General features: G+C 37.6%; 3 protein-coding genes across 3 annotated transcripts in view; all 3 read left to right on the forward strand.

Moving 5' to 3' along the window:
* The window catches only part of LOC103278481 (proto-oncogene Mas), a 36,441-nt gene extending 32,931 nt beyond the window's left edge, over nucleotides 1–3,510 (forward strand). The window contains exons 2-3 of the mRNA XM_016992793.2: nucleotides 213–286; nucleotides 1,660–3,510. Of these exons, the coding sequence (XP_016848282.1) occupies nucleotides 1,708–2,667 (960 nt within the window). The 5' untranslated portion in view covers nucleotides 213–286; nucleotides 1,660–1,707 and the 3' untranslated portion in view covers nucleotides 2,668–3,510. The remainder of the gene's footprint in view (nucleotides 1–212; nucleotides 287–1,659) is intronic.
* Nucleotides 3,511–8,609: 5,099 nt separating this feature from the next.
* Nucleotides 8,610–10,288, forward strand: LOC134298769 (proto-oncogene Mas-like). Its single transcript, XM_062979987.1, has one exon. The coding sequence runs from the start codon at nucleotides 9,048–9,050 to the stop codon at nucleotides 9,969–9,971; it is 924 nt and encodes a 307-aa protein (XP_062836057.1). The 5' UTR covers nucleotides 8,610–9,047; the 3' UTR covers nucleotides 9,972–10,288.
* A 172-nt stretch (nucleotides 10,289–10,460) lies between these two features.
* Nucleotides 10,461–20,258, forward strand: LOC100556245 (mas-related G-protein coupled receptor member H). Its single transcript, XM_003219475.4, has 4 exons — nucleotides 10,461–13,441; nucleotides 14,069–14,147; nucleotides 15,171–15,222; nucleotides 17,574–20,258. Exons 3-4 carry the CDS (start codon nucleotides 15,207–15,209, stop codon nucleotides 18,587–18,589), a joined length of 1,032 nt encoding a protein of 343 aa, XP_003219523.3. The 5' UTR covers nucleotides 10,461–13,441; nucleotides 14,069–14,147; nucleotides 15,171–15,206; the 3' UTR covers nucleotides 18,590–20,258.
* Nucleotides 20,259–23,106: the final 2,848 nt, after the last annotated feature.

Genomic DNA, 23,106 nt, shown 5'->3' on the forward strand with positions numbered 1-23,106 from the left:
AGGAGCCAGCCTGATGGACCAATGGCCTGATTCAGGATAAAGTAGACCTGCCTTGTTAGGACTGATGCCTATAACATGTATCTTTCTTGTCCTTCTTCCTATCATTTCTCAGTGCTAGTCTCTTCTGAAATATACTCTCTAATGATGAATCCCATTCCCAATGCATAGCTTTTATTCACCAGTACATTGATTGTTTGATTCCGTTGTTTCAGAGGCTATCTGCTTTATCTCAGTCATCTGTCATATTCCACTGGCTCCTACTGCTACACAAGTAGAATACTTTGAGGTAAGAGGATTGATTTGCCATTCTTCTTCTAGATAGACAATTTTCCTACTTGGTGATAGCACATCCTTCCCTAACCTGATGCTTTCCAAACAGTTTGGACATCAATTCTGACAAGGCATAACTAACATCTTAGCCATTATTCAGAGGTTATAGGGGCTGTAGTCCAAATACCTGGAAGCCATCATACTGAGAAAAACTAGTTTGAACATAGATTGGCAGGAAAGATTTTACTACCTGCCATTTCCAAAGAGTAAGCACAAAGAAAAGGCAGCTGAAAATTGGAGATATCCAGGAGTGGATATCAAGACAGATACTGCATTTCCCCAAATTACAGGATAATATTCAAATTATATTTAATGTAGGCCCTTCACATCTACTTTGATCCAGTGTAATGTAAACATCTTCTATCAGAGGTACATTATATAATTCTTGTACTAAACGGCAGCATATGGCTCAATGATAATATGTCTACGAGCCCCCGTGGAGCAAATGGTTAAACCCTTATGCTGGCAGGACTGTTGACTTGAAGGTTGGGTTGCTGACCTGAAGATTGCAGGTTCAAATCCAGGGAGAGTGTGGATGAGCTCCCTCTGTCAGCTCCAGCTCCCTATGCAGGGACATGAGAGAAGTCTCCCACAATGAGATATCAAATATCTGGGTATCTCCTGGGCAATGGCAATAATAATAATAATAATAATAATAATAATAATAATAATATTAAATCCAGCATATCTATCTTGTTTGCTGTGTCATAATACAATAATAATAATAATAATAATAATAATAATAATAATAATAATAATACTCAGGGACTCGGGGCGGCTAACATGGGGCCATGCCCAAAAACAAGAACAAGATATAACAAATTAAAACATGTATAAATAACCAAATAAATCCACACAACAAATAAAATAAAATAAAGCAGATTAAAACACAGTAATACAATATAACACCATAATAACCAGATAAAAAGATAAAGTGATAAAAAGAAACATCACCACTAATGGATAGAATGGGGGCAGTCAAGTCAGAAAGTGCAAGAGTATATAGTTACAAGACCATTTAATAAAGTGCCTGGATAAAGTGTCAAAGAGTTGTCTGGGAGAATTTGGGGTAGGAAGACAGGTTGTCTCCAATACCGGGTAAAATAAAGTGCAGAAAAGCAGTATGTCTATATGACGGGTCTGTCATGTCATTGATTATTTGAATGCACACCAGAAAAGCCATATTTTTAGCTGTTCAATAAACGCAGACAGTGGTGGAAATGAGAGGATGACAAATGTTTCCAAATGAAAATAAGTCTCTCTCTCTCTCTCTCTCTCTCTCTCTCTCTCTCTCTCTCTCTCTCTCTCTCTCTCTCTTTCAATTGACAGTATACGAAAAAAAGAAGAAGCCATAATTCAAGAACAGGAGATTTCATCATGACTCAGCTGAATATAACACCATGGCTTCAGTTTACTGACAGCATAGAAGCATTTCAAGGCCAAAACAGCACTTCAGAGATCTTCGAGGATGAAATATTTGAGATTTTAAAACTTATATTACTATTTTACATAGCTGCCAGTCTTATCTCAATCATATGTATATTTGGGCTGGTGGGGAATGCAATTGTCATCTGGTACCTCTGTTTTCTTATTAAAAAGAATCCCATCACCACCTATGTCTTAAATTTGGCTGCAGCTGACTCTGGAGTGCTGCTTTCTTTGGGATTTATATGCATAAAGATCTTTTCAATATCTCTAGATATTCATTCCTGGCTTTTACACTGTTTTTTCCTCACTTATACCAGTAGCCAATATCTTCTGACAGCCATCAGCGTTGAAAAATGCTTGTCTGTTGTTTTCCCAATTTGGTATCGATGTCACCGGCCCAAATACCTATCTGCCCTTATTTGTACCTTGCTATGGATCATGTCCTGTCTGATGCTTGGAGAGTTATTTTCATTCGTAGTAGAAAATTCAGATTTGGTGAATCAAATCACCAGTATTGTTAACTTCATAGTTTGTACTCCTGTTGTGATAATTTGTACTATTCTTCTTTTTATTAGAACATACTGTAGTGTATATCAACATCAACGAGGCAAGTTCTATGCTGCCCTTCTGCGTATACTTCTTATTTTCATTTTCTTTGGTACCCCACTCAGTATTGCATTCATTCTACTCTACTTTGATTCTTTAAATTATGTTCATTCTTCATATCTGTTCATAATATCTGTAATATGTGCCTCCATCAATAGCAGTGTCAATCCATTGATTTATTTCCTAATTGGGAGGAAAAAAATGAAGCGGTCTAGAGAAACCTTCAGATTGGTCCTCCAAAGCATTTTCAGTGACAACATTGATTGCAGAGTTGGTGGGCAACCTGTCTCTGTGGAAAAATAAATAAAGAGGGATTGAAGCACAGTCCAGAAGTGTGTGTATGTTTGTGTGTAGGGGGTATCCTATTGTATGTCAGCCTGTTCAGCCTGTGATTGTGCCTGATGCTCATGATGGGAATGATGATCAGGATGATGTTCATGATGGGAATGATGATCATGTTGGTATGCATAATGGGAATGGGAATGATGTTCCTGGTGATGGGCTTGGGCCGGAGTTAAGTTCAGAAGAGAGACCTGAGGAAAGTCACATTTCTAGGAAAGACCTTTCACCACTTTTCTCAGAGCAACAGCCTAAAAATGATGCTGGGATTGCTTTGCCAGGTGCAGAGGGAAAGCATAGTGAAACCTTGGACAGAAAGCAAAGTTTTAGAGGCAGAACCTTCGGAATCTCAGGCGGTCTGCTCATTTACAACAACAGAAAGATAACAACCTATTATCTAGTGGGAAAGTAAGAAAGTCTGCTTTCTGGAAAGGGTTTATAATGATTCATGGGAGACTAGTGTCTCAGTCGAGTCAACATCTTTAATTCATGCTGGTATCATTTTCAAGTGCTCCATGTTCCATCTATCAAATTGTTGCCAAGCTTAAGATTTTTTGCCTGAGAGTTCCTGCTGTTTTGGTTTCTTGTTTTCATGTGCCTTGCTTTATGGATTTCTATGTACTAATGGACCTGGTTTCCTTCTAAAGTTTATGGATTATCTTGGATTTTGGACTTATATTGCTCGCCTAGAGCATCTTGGATGGAGGGCGATTAATAAGTAATTAAATGATGATTATGATGATATTGTTTTATTATTTTTATTGCTTTGCCTACATATATTCTCCAATAAACTGCTTGCTGATTTTACCAACCTGGTGTGGTGCTTCAAGTCAAAGGTGTTCCTGCTCTGGAGTACAACATATCCTTTGAATTGCTTTTCATTTTATTATCATGTTATTTAAGACACATACACTTGCATATGTCCAGCAACCCAAAAGTGTCAGAAATTTCTTTGACATACTGATCGTGTTTTTTTTACCACATCATATTTCCATGGCCTCAAACATTTCATAGAGGGACATGTTTCACATTCCCAGACTTCATACACAAATCTATAGGTAATAGTGAACTCCACTGAAATGAAGGAATTCCTGCCCAAGAATACCATGGCATCACCACAAAATGTCATTAGGACACATTTTGTTGGATATAGATGAATGAAATGGGAATACTGGGTCATGCTGCAGCTATCAGATATATACCTGCAGCATGACTGCAGCAACCAAAACTGAAACAAACAAAAAAGTCCAGCCATTTACAAGGTGTTGGAGAACAGGTCAGTTAATAATGGTATACCCATATGCTTCCTGGTCACAGGGCATGTTGAAACAGCTGTGACAGGATTCTACCTGGATTAGTATGACTGGGAGAGACCTGGACTCATCATTATTTATGGACATCCACTCCATGACTCATGACTTGTTCCATGACCCATGAGTTGAAAATCTCTCTCCCCCCTCTCTCTTCTCTCTCTCTCTTTGTAGCTGTATATGTGTGTGGGGTGTGTGGGGTGTGGGGTGGTGCCTGGTAGGCTTCAGAGGAGGATGAAGGTAGTATTGAGACATAGCATAGCCACATCTCCATGGCTACTTCTCTTAATGTGGAATCTCAGTTTACATGAAGATGGTCGTATGTTGGCTTTGGCCCTATCAGATCATTGGTATCCCCCCCCCCCCCTGATTATACATACATTCACAATCATGTTCTCCCTGATTTCAAAGTTTTCCCTAGTATCTACTAAAACATTAAAGATTCAGCCCTCCAAATTCCCTGGGGTCAGGAGCACAGAATCTTCATAAATATGGAAAAAAACACATTTAAAAAATATATTTTTTTTAACCTGGGGATACACCTCTCCAGGAATCCCTATGTCCTCCAATGTGACAACATTTGCCAGAGGTTGATAAATAGAGTTGTGCTGGGGGACCTAGAGATTCCTAGAGAGATATACTCTTTAGGAAACTCTACGTCTTGCAGCACAACCGGCAGATATTGACCATACAGTCACATTGGAGGCCCTAAAGATTCCATAAGAGACTATATTAAGCAAATTTGTGAATAAGTAGCTCAAAAAAGTTGAATACACAAATGTTTTGTTTAAATATACAGACAATTCCTAAAGGCTTTTATGTACCCTCAAACTTGTTTTTGTATCATATCCTTAGTCATTTTACATTTAACCAATTCCATGCCAATCTCACCAAGAGAGGTACTTTTTTCTTCTTTCATCATACTCAAACCTACAGTTGTCTGCTACTATAGGAGTTTAAAATAGATTTCTAGAGAAACCAGATTAATCAAAGAACCAAATCCCCAAAAGTTAAACATGCAAATTTGGAGAACTTTAATTTAATTTAATTTATTTCAAGTTCAATGTGTTGTATGTTTTTAAGGCATTGAATAATTGCCGTAGGTAAGCTTCCTTGAGTCCCCTTCAGGGTAGAGAAAAGCCGGCTATAAATGGGGTAAATAAATAAATAAATAAATAAAATAGTGAGACTGCTAACTACCATGACAATATATTTGCAATTTTTACTCTCTCTCTCTCTCTCTCTCTATATATATATATATATATATATACACACACACACACACACACACTCTCACACACACATACACACACACACACACAGGGACTATTGGCTTTAAAATAATCTTAATGCTGAACTAGGCTTTAAAACACTCGGTGATATAAAGTGAAGATTTCTCTTAGGCTTTAAAGTGTGGAGAAAAGTTTTGCAACATACAAGACACTTCTAATGAATCAAGTGAAAAAGGCAGAAACTGGATTTCAGATATTGGTGCTACTGATAATAATTGTCATCATTACTCCAATCCGGTGCCCGCCCTTCTTGATAAATGGAATTAGAAAGCCTCTCTATGATACTTCTTATCTGAGGTCCGTTGGAGAAGTTCTCTGAAAGAAGAACTGGTTATTACCGAGACATTCAATGTGAAGAAGGAAACTATCTCAACCCTCAAGAAGCAAAAAGATATGAATGGGATACGGTAAGAGCTCATGTACATTAATTGCTTTTGTGTTGCTGAATTCTTCTTTTCTGTCTTGCCACTTCTATCTGTACTTTCCTTCACATTCCCAGTGAAAATACTGCTGAATGTTTGATAATTTTGATTCAATATTTAGGCCCCTATCCTTATCAAAATGATGTTTAAGCAGCTCTAAGGGCTTTCTTTCACACTCAATCCCCACATTCCCCAATCTTTTGCAGTACTTATCCCCACTGCTTCATAAGTCAGAGAAGTGACAGGCTTGGGAAAGTGATCTGGTTCAGCCTCTTTCTGCAAATGGCTATTTTATTCAACATAATTGTTAATGAAATGGGGCATTTTGGGACCATCATGTCCAGTGACTGATAAATAAATAAAACTTGTCATTTACTCCGATAGTAGTGAAATTGACCAGCAGTGGAAGAGTGGCATTCTTCCCCACAGAAAACTGACACAGTTCAAAAGTAACTAGACCTGATCCATGCCTTGACTGAAATTGGGCAAATGCCAAAAAAACAAAACAAAACAAAACCCAGTTCCAAACCCAGTTCAGTTGTCCACATCTGTCCTCAGGCATCATCATCATCATCATCATCATCATCATCATCATCATCATCATCATCATCATCATCTGTTAGTTTGGTTATTTTGAAGTCCCTCTCATAACTTATCCTTTTCACTTATGCTGTTTTGCTTAGATGCCATGTTAATATCTGAAATGGAACACAACATGTCTGAGTTTGTCAATGCTCGTACAAGCCTTAGGTCTGAAAATAGGTACGTATGTGATGCTATTAAACAATTGTATTAATGGTAAAATCAAACAAGAGCTGGTTCAGTGGTTCTCAGACTGGGACCAGGGACTGCTGGGGCTCCATGATGTTGCCACTGGAGGTCTGCGAAGGACTGAAGAGATGTTATGATATTTTGCAGTTAAATCCAAATGAACAAACAAGTAAATGAATGGAAGCATGCTGGAAAGGGAAATGGAATAGTACTGTAAAAACTAAATGTTTTTACAGTACTATTCCATTTCCCTTTCCAGCATTTTTTAAATTTTAAAAAATAGGGAAGTTTTAAATTTTTTAAATAAAGTTTTAGATTTTTGCAAGAACCTGTTAAAAATGATGTAAAATTCAGGATTAGCACATCAGATTACACCCAAAATGGACAATTTGAGAGAAAAATTATTATTGTATTATTATGCTTTACTTTACTTACTTACTACTTAGGCGATCCCTCGTAGGCCAAAGATGATGGTCCTTCGTTTCTGGTATCTTGGGGGTGTGTCTGTAGGTGGCTGAAGAGACCTATTCTTGATCTGCATGTTCTCCCGCAGTGAGGACATTGGTTTCCAGGTGGAAGGCGGTCCCGGTCAGGGTTGGCTTGACGCTCCTTCCTCTTGGCACGTTTCTCCCTTAAACCCTCTGTTCGTGCCTCTTCGAACTCTGCAGCACTGCTGGTCACAGCTGACCTCCAATTAGAGCGCTCAAGGGCCAAGGCTTCCCAGTTCTCAGTGTCTATGCCACAGTTTTTAAGGTTGGGTTTAAGCCCATCTTTAAATTTCTTTTCCTGCCCACCAACATTCCGTTTTCCGTTCTTGAGTTCGGACTGCTTTGGGAGATGGTGATCGGGCATTCGGACAACGTGGCCAGTCCAGTGGAGTTGATGGCGTAGGAGCATCGCTTCAATGCTGGTGGTCTTTGCTTCTTCCAGCTGGCACTTGTCCTCCTGTCTTCCCAAGAGATTTGCAGGATTTTTCTGAGGCAACGCTGTTGGAAATGCTCCAGGAGTTGAGTGTGACATCTGTAGACCATCCACGTTTTGCAGGCGTAGAGCAGGGTTGGGAGGACAATGGCTTTGTAAACAAGCACCTTGGTATCTCTAGGGATGTCCCGATCATCAAACACTCTCTGCTTCATTCTGAAAAATGCTGCACTCACAGAGCTCAGGCGGTGTTGTATTTCAGTGTCAATGTTGACTTTTGTGGAGTGGTGGCTGCCAAGGGAGCAGATATGGTCGATATTTTCTATTGTTACGCCATTAAGCTGTATTCCTAGCATTGCAGAGGGATTAGCTGGTGCCTGCTGGAAGAGGACTTTGGTTTTCTCAATGTTCAATGAGAGGTTGAGCTTCTCGTATGCTTCTGCGAAGGTGTTTAGAGTGGCTTGAAGGTCTTCTTCTGAATGTGCACAGACTACATTGTCATCGGCATATTGGAGTTCTATAATATATGTTGTGGTGACCTTGGTTTTGGCTTTCAGTCTGCTGAGGTTAAATAGCTTGCCATCTGTCTGACAGATTATTTCCACTCCGGTGGGAAGCTTCCCATCAACAAAGTGAAGTATCATAGTGATGAAGATTATTATGCTACTACTGTGGTAGTAGTAGTAGTTTTTTTTTTTACCATGTCACAAGAAAGTTGAGAATATGCTGCAAGTCACCTCTGGTGTGAGGGAATTAGCCATCTACAGAGATATTGCCCAGTAGACGTCTGGATGTGTTAGCTGGGAGGCTTCTCTGATGTCCCCGCAAGCTAGAGCTGAACGATGGGAGCTCTCCCCGTCTTGCAGATTCGTACCGGCAACCTTCAGATCAGCAACCCAACCTTCAGGTCAGCAGTTCAGGCGGCACAAGGGTTTAACCCATTGTACCACCGCGGCAAATAGCAGCAGTAGTGTCATTATTATTGTTATAGTTATTGCTATTACTATTGAGATTAGTATTGTCTATTAATTTTATTACTATTCTATTATCTATTATTATTATTATTATTATTATCTACTATTAGTGTTGATAATAATAATATAGAATCATTATAATCAAAATATTATATGTGCATTAACAGATTAAATTATAACTCCTTCTCTATAAATTTGAAGGACCTTCATGAGAAAAATGAAAAAAGTGTTTGATACAGTCTTGTGACTTGAATCTTGAGTTAAGTCTTGGTGATCTATGACCACAAAAGATATTTTAAAATGGGTCCAAAGTGAAGAAGAGATTGAGAACCCTATGAAATTTATAGGCTCACCAGAAGTCAACATAAGACTTGAAAGAATGTACACACATGCAATAGCAAGAAGATAGGAGGAAATGAAAGTTGTTTTGTTGTTGTTTATTCGTTCAGTCGCTTACAACTCTTCATGGCCTCATGAACCAGCCCACGCCAGAGCTTCTGGTTGGGTGTCACCACCCACAGCTCCTTCAAGATCAAGCCAGTCATTTCAAGTTGTTATCATTTTATATGTCCGGTTCTAGAATAAGAAAAGAGTCACTTTGGTCTCTTTTGTTTTTGCAGGTCTTTCTATAAACATGGACTGAAATGCTTACTTATGCTCTACACAGATGCATATCCAACCATAAATGGAAGTACTGGGATTAGACCTTCAATTGACATTTCAAATCTAAATGGAAAAATGATCAACATTGTTATTGTTCTAGTCTGCCTTTTGGGAATTCTTGGAAATGGAAGGGTCATTTGGGTTCTTGGCTTCAGCATTAAAAGGAATTCTTTTACAACCTACGTCATGAATCTTTCCATTGCTGATTTTGGGGTCCTCACCTGCCTGCTTGGCATTGCTTCTATTCAATTTGTATTGAATTCATCTAGTGGAATCCTTGCTATCTTTCTCTATATTTCAATAACCACTGAGCTACTTTTCCTCACTTTTTTTTCCAGCCAGTTTCTGTTGACAGTCATAAGCATTGACAGGTGTGTGGCTGTTTTCTTTCCAATTTGGCATCGATGCCACCGGCCCCCATATTTATCCACTGTTGTTTGTGCCATAGTTTGGGTAGTTTCTTTCCTGCTCTCTGGAATTCGTTTTACTCTCATCTACATTTTTTGCTCACGACATATAATATTCGTCCTTGAGGTGATTGGTCTGCTTTGCCCCCCTCTCATGATCATTTCCACTCTGACTCTGTTCATCAAAGTCTGCTGTAAACTGAAGCAATACCAGCAAGGAAAGCTTGTTACAACTGTTTTGCTTACACTCCTCTGTTTTTTAATGCTTATTGTGCCTGATATAATCTATAAACTGGATCCTAATTTTCATGTTGCTCTCCTGTCTTGGATTGCTATTGCCTGTGCTTCTGTGAATAGTAGCATCAACCCATTGATCTATTTCTTAGTCGGGAGGAGGCAAAAGAAGGGTCGGGCCAAAGTCTCCATGAAGGTTGCACTTGAGAGGGTTTTCAAGGATGAGCAAGATGTTGTGGAAGAAGAAACGCCTATGGAAGAAATCCATGTATAAGGTGCAAAAGTGGTTTTCTTTTTTTGAAAAAAATATTTTGTATTAATACTTTTTTGAAAATTTATAACACAAGTACTGGAAAATAAAATTAAATATTGGTTTCTGAGGAGAAAATGCAACTATTTTAAAATGACCTTTTTATTATTAATTCTGAAGGATAACAAGTAATTTCAGCAGTTTTCTTCCTGCTACTAGAAAGCTGAGTCCATTTTCAAAAACTTTTCAGAATTTGGGACTGCTCAATATTTGTTTATAGTTTTCACAAAAAACAGCATTTGTGCATGAATTGTAAGATCTCAATGCTAGTATTGTTATTGTTGTGGTTATTATTATTATTATTATTATTATTATTATTATTATTATTATGTTCATTTACATCCCATTTTCTTCTTTTGAAACATGTAAGAAAGGAAGGAATTGCAAGATATTTATTAGTTTTGGATAATGACAACTAAACACTGTGATGTCACTTCAAAAAAAGAAGGCCTGATATCCTCATTTCTAGCCAGAATGGGAATCGGCTCTCAAAGAAGCCAAGTCTGAAGGAGGAGAGCCAGTTTCGGAGACCAGAGTTGAACTCTCGCTTGGCCATGGAAATCCACTGGGTGATCTTTGGCAAGTCATACTCTCTCAGACACAGAGAAGTCAATGCCAGTGCTTTTCAGAACAAATCTTGCCAAGAAAACCCATGGTGACTTAGGATTGCTAACTTATAATTATTGTTGTTGAAGCTCCAGATATCTGAATGAAATGCAATCAGCTTCTTGGTCTTATAAACATTGACGACAAGATGTCTAAGACTTCATAGAAGAAATAAGATACCCAAATAAGTTTTAAAAGTAACCTGCTTTATTTTGGTTTCTACTTATGTCTTTTCTGTTCCTCATGAAACATTAACATTTTGAATATTTTCTGTCAAAATTCTTAGTGAGTTTTTCCGAGTTCATTCTCAATATTTTTTTCTGTATCGCTTAAAGTTTAACCTGCTTCATTTTGCTTTCTACTTATGTCTTTTCTGTTCCTCATGAAACATTAACATTTTGGTTATTTTTCTGTTCGTTAATACATTATTTGATTGACTACATTTTTCTTTAGATCATTTTAGCAGTATTTCAAGACTAAAAAAAATTCAATATATTTAAAAAATAGACACTAAAATATAAAAAAATTAAATACATAATATCCAAAATGAAAAATAACCTTATATAATTTTCTTTTTCTTTTTTATTAAAAAAAAACATTAGAAATGAAACGTCCCTCTTTCTTCCAAAATGCTTAGTGAGTTTGTCCTAGTCTAATCTCAATAGTTTTCCTGTATATCAGGTTATCACTTAAAGTTTAACCTGCTTCTTCCATCTAAATGGGTTTTCATACATTTGGTATAAATTATGTCTATCTATTTAAACAAACTTTTAAAACTTCAATAGTTATTTTCCTTTTTTCTTGTGGTATTTTTTGTTTTTCTTCAATTTGAAGAGAAAATTGTCATACTTGCTTCCCTGGTTCAGTCACATATTTATTGAAACATTAAAATTTCTAAGAACAGCAACACTAAATGACTATGATTTGAATATTTGATTAAGGAGAATTTTTTTCATCCTCTTCAAGAAAGACTGGAAACAGTCTTTTCTATGGTGTCAACTCAATTGGTCTTTTAATCTAAAAGTCACATTGAGCCCCAAATTTGGGGAAAGACATGGTAATAATAATAATGTTGTTGTTGAACATGATATCCCTCCTGCAATGATTTATAGTTTTCCAATAGCTCAAGAATAGAAAAATATGATGATGTAAAGTTTGCAGGTATTTGTTGATATGCTTCAGTAGAAATGTGGAGGAGACTGGCAACATCTGCTACCCCACAAAGACTTTATTGTTTCAACCCCTTAATAAAATGTATCCTTTCTTTTAACTTTCTGCCCACCTTGTATGTTTTAATATCATTTATATACAATATATATGATTTGTATCAAAATATAACAAGATGAGCCTCGGAGGTCTTCACCTTTCAGCCACCCCACAGAGATATTTCCTGGACAGAAGAGGCTGGGTCGAGCCCCATGGCTTTCCTTGGCAAGGGAGATAATCAAGACCCATTGTGTGTACATGGACAATGATAGAGACAGTTTCCATGCCTGATCTGATAAAGTCAGCCAATGTTTGTTCAGCCAAGTCTCCCAATTGGGCTGAGAGATTGCTGAGCATGGAAACAGAAGCCTGAAATATGTACATTTGCAGACTCCTTTATTTCAGCTCTGAGGCTTGATTAAAAGAGATCAAGTGTCCCAATTGCACTGAGAGAATAATGACCATGGAAACAGAAGCTTGAAATAAGTACATTTGCAGACTATGAAGCTTAATTAAAAGCGATCATCACCTTTTGTTCCTGGGAGCCCTTACCTTAGTTTTCCCAAAGCATTTCCCCATCATCTGGAACTGGAACATTAAGCCACCCAGAAACTCATTAACATTTCCCAAATATAGATCTTCTGGAGCTTTCCCTCCTCCTACAGCTGATTGGCCCTCCTGAACCAATCCCCCATCATCTCCTTTCTGCCAGAGGGATTCCCTGCCTGGAGTGCCAGCCAATCAGGGCACAGATCCAAACTGGCTCTTCTTTTTTTTTTTGGCCAATCAGGGAGGGAGCAGTAGGTTTGAATAGATGTCAAATGTATAAAACCTTGCGTTTTTGTATTCATGTTATGCTGTATCTTTGAAAGCATTTGCTTGTGCATGCATTCTATATGGCCAGAACAAATAAACCTCTGTGGCTTGTCTTCAGTCTAGTGGGTGACTTCTTTGTCCTCGTCTATTTCGATTCATCTTGAATACTTGCTGGGCTTGGATTTCTAGCTCTAAATCTAACTACAATATGAATAAGAAGATGAGGCATGTTCTTCTTCATATAGCTGAAAAAAGAGAGATATATATTTAAGATCCATATGAGAGAATTCATTCCAGTGCTGGAGGCTGGATATGAAAATGTAATTTTTTATTTCTATATTAGAAGGATTGCTAACTACTACCATGACAATATATTTACAGTTTCCCCCATTGTAACACATACTAACACAAATCCACACACACGGGGACTATTGGCTTAAAAAATATCTTAATGCTGAACTAAGCTTTAAAACACATGGCAATATAAAGGGAGGATTTCTTTTTAACTGTAAAGGGCAGAGAAAGCTTTTGCAACATACAAGACACTTCTAATGCATCAAGTGAACAAAGCAGGAACTGGATATTGGTGCTCCTGATAATAATTGTCATCATTACACCATTCCGGTGCCCCGCCCTTGTTGAGAAATAGAATTCGAAAGCCTCTCTATAATACTTCATATTTGAGGTTGTTTGGAAAGTTTCTCTGAAAGAAGAACTGATTATTACTGAGATCCAATGCGTAGAAGGAAAACATCTCAACCCTGTATATTGGCACATGGAAGCAAAACTGATGTAATTGGGATACGGTAAGAGCTCATGTACATTAATTGCTTTTGTGTTGCTGAATTCTACTTTTCTGTGTTGCCACTTCTATCTGCACCTTCCATCACATTCCCAGTGAAAATACTGCTGAATGCTTGAGAATTTTGATTCATCATTTAGGCCCCTATCCTTATCAAAATCATGTTTAAGCAGCTCTGAGGACTTTCCTTCACACTCATCCCTCACATTCCCCAATCTTTTACAGTACTCATCTCCAATGCTTCTGAACTTATAAGGCAGAGAAGTGACAGGCTTGGCAGAGTGATCTCGTTCAGCCTCTTCCACCAAAGGGCCACTTTATTCAATGTAATTGTTAATGAAATGGGGCATTTTGAGACCACCATTTCTAGTGAATGATAAATAAATAAAACTATACATTTATTCAGATAGAAGTGAAATTTACTGCCAGTGGAAGAATGTGTTTTTTTCTCCACAGAAAACTGACACAGTTCAAAATAACTAGACTTGACCCATGCCTTGACTGAAATTGGGCAAAAACAGTTCCAAACCCAGTGTCCTCAAGCATTATTATTACTCCTATTATCTCTCAGCTTGGATATATTGAAGATCCTCTCATAACTTATCTCTTTTGCTTATGCTGTTTTGCTTAGATGTCATGTTAATATCTGCAATGGAACACAACATGTCTGAGTTTGGCAATGCTCGTACAAGCCTTAGGTCTGAAAATTGGTACGTATGTGATGCTATTAAACAATTGTATTAATGGTAAAATCAAACAAGAGCTGGTTCAGTGGTTCTCTTCTTGGCCAGATGCCAAGGACTGCTAATATCACAGGGACCTGATGAAGGACAGAAGAAATATTATGATTTATTGCAATTCAGTCTGAATGAACGAACAAGTGAAAGAACAAAAACATGCTGGAAAGGGAAACGGAATAGAACTATACATTTTTAAATCAAATTTTAAGCAACAGGGTGAAGTTTTAAAAAGGTTTGAATAAATTTCACATCTGTGCAATAACATGTTAAAATTTACTAAAATTCAAGATCAGCACATTTGGATACAGCCAAAAAGTTGTTGTTGTTGTTGTTGTTGTTATTATTATTATTATTATTATTATTATTATTATTATTATTATTATTATTATTGTGGTTATTATTAGTTGTACCAGTAGTAGTAGTAGTAGTGTTATTATAGTTATAGTTATTGCTATTACTTTTGAGATTATTGCTGTCTATTAATGTTGTTACTACACTATTAGCTATTATTAGTGTTGATGCTAATTTTGGAATAGTTATAATCCAAATATTATATTTTGATAGGAATGTGTACATTAATAGATTAATTTATAACCCTTCATATTCAAATTTGAAGGACCTTCATGAGAAAATTGAAATAATTATTTGATACAATGTAGTGCTTTGAATCTTTAGTTAAGTCTTGGGGATTTATGACCAAAAAAAGGTATTTTAAAAGGGGGTCCATGGTGAAGAAAAGATTGAGAACCACCGAGCTAGTCCACAAAGCCACTTGCCTATCAAGAAACTCACAAAGTGTTTAAAAGAGAAAGGAAACAAATATAGATAACGGAGGCCGTAACTACCAACTTTGGATAATTGCATGAACCACATCATAACCTATAGAAAAAGAGACATACTTTTGAATATTTCCAAAAGAGGATTTAAAATACTGCTTTATGGGTCTCTTTAAAAAAATGTAAACACCATTATTCTTCCCCATTTCCCCCATAGGAACAGGATAAGCAACCTGTCAAACCCCCTGTCCACATGTGGAAAACGTTCGGTAAGTATGTAAATGTATTCTATAATTCAATCAGAGAAATAACTGTGTATAACTATTCACTACGCTTAATGCAAAAAAACCAAAAAAACAAACAAAACCTCAGGCAACATGGGGAGGTGGAGTGCCTGTTCCCCCACCTCCTAGCAAAGTAGCTTGGGAGAAGCACTTCCCACTTCTCAGAATCTGCCTTACTCAGTCACATGGCAGCAATCTGACCTGAGCTGTGATAAATGCATTTTTTTTTGTCTTTTGAAGGGAAATTTGGGATACCGGCTGGGTGTGGGGTGATCCTGCCCCTTTCCAACAGGCTTTAGCACAGCTGGGCTATGGGCCACTGTCCCACCACTGAGATGGTTGACAGGACCCTAATGTGGCCATAATGCAGCTCTGAACAGGTATGTTTAATACCGGTTCAGAGCTGCCGTATGTGCCTTTGTAGAACTGTCCAATGTAATTTTATACAACTTTAGCCACTATGACCCATGGTTAAGGAATCATGTAGTTTTATTTATTTATTTATTACATTGTTTCTACCCCACCCTTCTCACCCCTCAGGGGACTCAGGGCGGCTTACAATATAAACATATACATCAAAACAATTTATATCACATCTAAAAATCCATTTAGATTAAAAATTACATTAAAATTAAGAGCTTACATTAAAAAACCTACATAGTTATACATATAAATATATGTTCAGGCGCATTTCAAGTCCAAGTAGGGGCAATCAGTGAGTCGTATAATTATCATATTAGTCATGCAACACCCTTCTGAGGACTCTCCAGAAAGAAATCATGTCACAAGTTTGTGTTTACACAAAAAAGGGGAACATCCTAAATATTCTGATTTCAATTTTGTCAGGTCAAATGACAATTATAGTTTTAAAGCCCCTAAGAAAACAGAGCTAAGGCATTAACAACTAGCAATTAATAAAGTATCCTCAGCAAATGCGAAATCTATTGAAAATGAAATCTAAAGCAGGCCTCTTCACATGCACTGCTCTGCCTTAACAAAAACATATTTGGATGGTTGAATATGGACATTTCTTTTACAAGATCTTTAGCCGTTCCTGCCAAACACTGCTGGTGCCTCAAGAAATTACAAATCCTATGATTCCATAGCATTGAGCCATGGCTTCTAAAGTGGCGTTAAATGCATTAATTCTACAGCATAGAAGCACACTTTCGCCATTGTAATGCTGTATTTCCTTGATTCTAAGATGCAGTCCCAGCATATAAACAGTTCTAAAAATATGATGTCTCTTAGAATATTGTTTGGTTTATAGGTAAAGGGTAAAGGTTTCCCCTGGCATTAAGTCCAGTCATTTCCAACTCTGAGGGTTGGTGCTCATCTCAATTTCTAAGCCGAAGAGCCAGTGTTGTCCGTAGACACCTCCAAGGTAATGTGGCCGACATGACTCCATGGAGTGCTGTTACCTTCCTGCCGGAGTGGTACCTATTGATCTACTCACATTTGCATGTTTTCGAACTGCTAGGTTGGCAGAAGCTGGAGCTAACAGTGGGCACTCACTCCGCTCCCCACATTTGAACCTGGGATCTTTTGGTCTGCAAGTTAATAATAATAATAATAATAATAATAATAATAATAATAATAATAATAATAATAAAACTTTATTTATACCCCACCACCATCTCCCCGCGGGGATTCGGGGCAGCTTACATGCGGCAGAGGCCCAAACAACATAGAACAAAACATAGGCAACATAATACAAATCACACTATAAAAAGATAAAACAGTAATACAATATATCAATTAAAACAAAAATACAGGATAAAAAATTGCATTTAAAGCACATAAATGGTAAAATCGTAATAAAAACGGGATAGTTTTAGTTTAGTTCAGCAGCTCAGCGCTTTAACAAACTGAGCCACTGGAGGCTCCTGTATGGTTTATATCTTTATATAAATAAAGCTTTTTTTCTGGTTAGTGGTACTGAAATTCGTTTGTGTCTTATAATTGATAGTGTCTTAGAATTGAAGAAATATGATAATATAATAATATGGAGCCCTAAACTGTATGTATCAAATTATCACAACTATCTGCCAGTAAAGACTGGCCTTTTCTAATCTTGGAAGCTAAGTGGGACCTGCCCTGGTTAGTATTTGAATACCAGTTGGCTATATTTCAGAGGAAGGACAACACAAAACTTTCTGGAGTCATATGTACATCCCGCCCCCAAAGCATCAACACTATACACGTGGGTTAAGGTTGTACATCCATAACATGGGAGCTGGAAACAAGACCATGGGAAGAAATGAAAATTGATTTCAATATATATAGTCAGTTCCTGAATAGGAACATAGTCACTTTGCCCTGTCTTCTATTTGCAGGTCTATGTATGAAGATGGACACCGTTGGAATTTTTTTTCTATATACAGAGTTTTCATGCAATTATATTGATTTTAACATAGGAAACATCTCAATTCATCATCTTGCCATAAATGGATCTTCAAATAACATTTCAAATAACCTTCTAATTGTAAAAATGATCAACATTGTTATTATTCTAATCTGCCTTTTGGGACTTCTTGGAAATGGAAGGGTCATTTGGCTTCTTGGCTTCAACAATAAGAGGAATCCTTTCACAACCTATATCATGAATCTCTCCATTGCTGATTTTGGGGTCCTCACCTGCCTGCTTGGCATTGCTTCTTTTGTAATTGCATTGCATTGGTACGGTGGAAGCTATGCTATCTGTCTCTGCTTTCACATAGTCCTTGAACTCCTTTTCTTCACTTATTCTTCCAGCCAGTTTTTGTTGACAATCATTAGCATTGACAGGTGTGTGGCTGTTCTCTTCCCAATTTGGCATCGGTGCCACCGACCCCCATATTTATCCACTGTTGTTTGTGCCATAGTTTGGATACTCTCCTCTCTGCTCTCTGGAATTCATTTCACATTTTTTGTGCTCAAGAAATATGCAAGCACCCTATTTTTCTACCAGATCACTCCAAATATTCTGCTTTGCGCCCCTCTCATGATCATCTCTACTTTGACTCTGTTCCTCAAAGTCTGCTGTAAACGGAAGCAACACCAGCGAGGAAAGCTTGTTACAGCCATTTTGCTCACACTCCTGTTTTTCCTCCTCTTTTGTTTTCCACTTAATGTTTCTTATGTAATCAGACTTAGTTTTTATGGCGATGACTTGGCTTTCCTTCTGAGATGGATTGGTTTTGCCTGTGCTTCTCTGAACAGTAGCATCAACCCACTGATCTATTTCTTAGTCGGGAGGAGGCAAAAGAAGGGTCGGGCCAAAGTCTCCATGAAGGTTGCACTTGAGAGGGTTTTCAAGGATGAGCAAGACACTGTGGAAGAAGAAACACCTATGGAAGAAAGCCATGTATAATTTACAAAAGTGGTATCCTTTTTTTTGAAAAAAACATTTTGTATTCATGCTTTTGAAAATTCATAGACAAGTATTGATTTAACTTGCTGTAAAACACAAAATGGAAAATAAAATTAAATATTGGTTTTCGAGGAGAAAATGCACTTTTTTAAATTTCCCATTTCATTATTTCTAAGTTTGTTCTGAAGGATAATTTCAGCAGTTTTCTTCCCGCTACTAGAAAGCCATGGAATTTTTCAAATACTTTTCAGAATTTGGGACTGCTCAAAATTTGCATATACTTGTATTTCACAAAAAAGAGCATTTTCTACATAGATAATAAGATTTCAATGCTACTATTACTAATATTACTAGCTTGGGTACCTGGCAATGCCTGGGTTATTTGAAAAGGGCCTTGTTCATTTTTGGATGTTAGGTAATATCAGTTTGGTCATACGTTACACTATTTCTTAGAAAAAACTCTGTTTTTCCTGTTGTTTGTTATGAATGCTCATAACATAAGGGTGTGGGTGAACTACCATTCCCAAAAGTCTTGGGTCAACCCTCCTAAAGCTCCCCCAGTATTCACAGTTGGCCATGTTGGGTCTATGTGCCAAATTTGGTCAAGATCTGTCATCTGTTGGGTTCAGTAGTCTCTGGATAAGGGTGAACTACAACTCCCAGATTCCCAGGGCAATCACCCCGAAACACCTGCCTGATTTCATAGTTGGCCATATTGGGTCTGTCTGCTAAGTGTGGTCAAGATTCCTCATCTGCTGGATTCAGAATTCTGACTACGGGTGAACTATACGTCTCTGCCAGTATTCACAGTTGGCCATATTAGGTCTGTGTGCCAAGTTTGGTCCAGATCCATCACTTTCTGGGTTCAGTGTTCTCTGAATATGGGTGAGCTATAACTCTCTGATGCCAAGGTCAGTCACCCCAAATTGGCAGCGTGGGGGCTGTGTGCCAAGTTTGGTCAAGATCTGTCATTACTGGGGTTCAGAGGGCTCACAGAATATAGGTGAATTTTAACTCCCAGAGATAAAGGTCAATCACCCCCCAAGTCCACCAGTGTTCCCAGATGGCCATGTTGAATTTGTGTGCCAAGTTTGGTCCAGATCCGTCATCAGATGGGTTCAATGTTCTCTGAATACAGGTGAACTATAACTACTGGATGTCAAGGTCAATAACCCCAAACATCACTAGTATGCAAATTTGGCCACGTTGGGTCTGTGTGGCAAGCTATTTCCAGGTCCATCATTGGTTCGGTTCAGAGTGCTCTTAGATTGCAGGTGAACTATAAATTCCAGTACTTACAACTCCAAAATGCCCAGTCCCTACAACTCCTATACATCATGGTGATGTAAACCAACTATTTGTGCAAATTTACACAGAATAAATTCCAAGTTACAGTTGTTTCTCTCTGCAGGAACTGATCTTCCTGTGTAGAAAATACTGTTTTTGTGCGAAATAACTGTGTGAGTTTTTCACAGAATTAGTCCTGAACTATGAGGATAGTTTTCCATCCAGCATACTTATTAGGATCATTCAACAATCAAAATGTGTTCTTTAACCAGTTATTTAATATTTTAAAACATATATAATATTCCTATTTTTATTACATTTTCATTCAATATGCATACAGTGATTTTCATTATTAATAAAGCATATTGCTTATTTTTCCTTACCATGATGTGCATTTCTTATTCACTTCTTATTCACTTCTTAATCAGTAATTCACACTTACATTTTCTCTAAAATTGTGAACCTAAGATGTATATTGTACATCCATGTAAATAATGCCTTGTTTAGGTTTTTTGGTTTGTGTCAGGAACAACTTGAAAAACTGCATATTGTTTCTGGTGTGAAAGAATTGCCTGTCTGCAAGGACGTTGCTCAGGGGATGCCCAGATGTTTGATGTTTGACCATCTTGTAGGAGGCTTCTCTCATGTCCCTGCATGCGGAGCAAGAGCTGGCAGACGGGAGCTCACCCCACTCCCTGGATTTGAACTGCCGACCTTTCAGTCAGCAGTCCTGCCAGCACAAGAGTTTTACCCATTGCGCCACTGGGGACTTAAGTGAAATTGTACTTCTTTGGTAGAGCTGAAGCCCATAAATGAAAAGGATGATCCTTACAGAAGAAACACACACTGGCGTCTTTTATATCACAAATATATTTTACAGTTGAGAAAGAGCAACATGACACATTTCACAGCTGAAATGTGGAAGAGAGGAAGGAAATGCAGGACATTTGTTAGTTTTGGATAATTAAAACTAAACACATTGTGATGAAACTTCAAAAACAGAAGGCCGGATATCCTCATTTTTAGCCAGAATGGGAATCCGCTGTCAAAGTCTATAGAAAATAAGTCTAAAGGGGGAGAGCCAGTGTGGGCGAGCAAGGTTGAACAATTGCTTGGCCATGGAAATCAACTGTGTGATCTTTATTATTATTATTTAGCACATTTATATCCCACCCTTCTCACCTTGAAGGGGACTCAGGGAGGTTCACAAGAAAGGCACAATTCAATGCCTTGAGTGCATATAAAAATAAAACAACATATACTTTAAAATTACATAATTAAAACATATCACTTCAAGCAACTATTTGAAATCTCACAATCCAAAAGCATATTCCAGGAGCCATTCCAATTGTCATTTGCATTATTCGTTATTACACTGTGAAAACATTGCTGCACTGGTAATCATTGTGCAAATTGCTTGATCCCACAAACAGAATTTTTTTTTCCTGAAGTTCGGGGGGAGGGGGCTGATCTAATTTCCCTGGAAAGGGAGTTCCATAGCCGAGGGGCCACCACCAAGCAGCCCCTGTCTCTCGTCCCCACCAATCGCACCTGCAAAGGGGGTGAGATCAACAGTAGGGCCTCCCTGGATGATCTTAACCTCCAAGATGGTTCATAGGGGGAGATGGGTTTGGACAGGTAAGCTGGGTCCAGAGCCAGTCCAACAATGAGGCGAATTAAGCGGTTGCTTGGGGCACAAAACATATGGGGGCGCAGTTGAGACTGCTTTTTCTGTTGATTTGTTGTATAACATGATGTTTTGGTGCTTAATTTGTAAAATCATAACCTAATTTGATGTTTAATAGGCTTTTCCTTAATCCCTCCTTATTATCCAACATATTCACTTATCCAACGTTCTGCCGGCCCGTTTATGTTGGATAAGTGAGACTCTACTGTAATTGATTGTTTTTGGATTCAAACAGGCTACCTTGCTAAAGACCTAGGCCTGCACTTAAACACAATCGGCGCTGACAAAATCCCCACCTGCCAGCTGCAGAAGGCCACCTTGCTGGGATCTGCATGCATTATTCACCAATACATCACACAGTCCTAGACACTTGGGAAGTGTCCAACATGCGATCCAATAAACAGGCAGCAGAGTGTCTGCTGTGGACTCATCTAATAATAATAATAATAATAATAATAATAATAATAATAATAATAATAATAATAATAATAATAATGCTGTTGTGCCTCTCCTCAAGCCGAAATGAGAGGTGGGGAATATATAAAAATCATCATTTTCATTATTATGTACCAATGGCTATGCTAGGAGACTCTCACTTTTATTTTTCTATCATCCTCCTTCTTATGTCATGGTTCACTCTTTGAAAGTTCATATAACAACAGTTATGCATTCATTCATTGATTCATGAAGGTGCAGTACAAATGGGCTGAAGCCCACATATAAAATGCCAAAGTGGCATGCTTTATATTTGTAAAGAGAATAACATATTTTTGTATTCATTTCCTTTGAAAATTTGGCATTTCTTCATTTTCCCACTTTTATGCATATATGATCCTTGCTTCTATTGTTATGTCTAGAAAAACCTTTTCATGTTGTCATTTTATTTGATTGCCAAAACATCCTAATAAAAAGAGTTCTGGACTTAGCAGTTGTTCCCACTTTCCTGGTCTATTGGCATGTCTGAAATTCTGTTTTATATAGAATATATTATTTTCTAATTCATTCTGGATTTCAAGATTATTTTTTTTAAAAAAACAATAATTGCTTTTATTTGTCTCCAAAATGTCTGTGCCTTGTCACAGTCCACCAGAGATGGCAGAATGAACCCCATTTTTCTAATGCAACAATGTGGCAATCTTTACCTTGCAATCTTTAATTTGTTCATCTTCTGTTTCAAATCATAATAGTTTGTACATTTTTCCAATCAACTGTATTTATTTGTACATAAATGTATTTCAAATCCTATTTTTGTGCTTTCAAAGCCAAATAGCTTTTTATCGATATCACACCAAAAATCATAGAATCATAGAATCATAGAATAGTAGAGTTGGAAAAAACCCACATTTTTTATCTTTGTTTTTAGGTCTGTTCCTGAGAAAAATGCTTTGAATAGACCATCAGTTGTAGTTTGTTAGATATGGTTATCATCATTTTCTATGGGAGATTATAGATGGCTTTAGTTGTACCTCAACAACTAAAACTGACAAGGGGAAACTGGTGCCATTTTTTACTCAGAGGATCAAATAGACCCAGAAATAGGTCT

The sequence above is a fragment of the Anolis carolinensis genome, chromosome 4 (assembly GCF_035594765.1).
Source record: "Anolis carolinensis isolate JA03-04 chromosome 4, rAnoCar3.1.pri, whole genome shotgun sequence".
In the NCBI taxonomy this organism is placed as follows: Eukaryota; Metazoa; Chordata; class Lepidosauria; order Squamata; family Dactyloidae; genus Anolis; species Anolis carolinensis.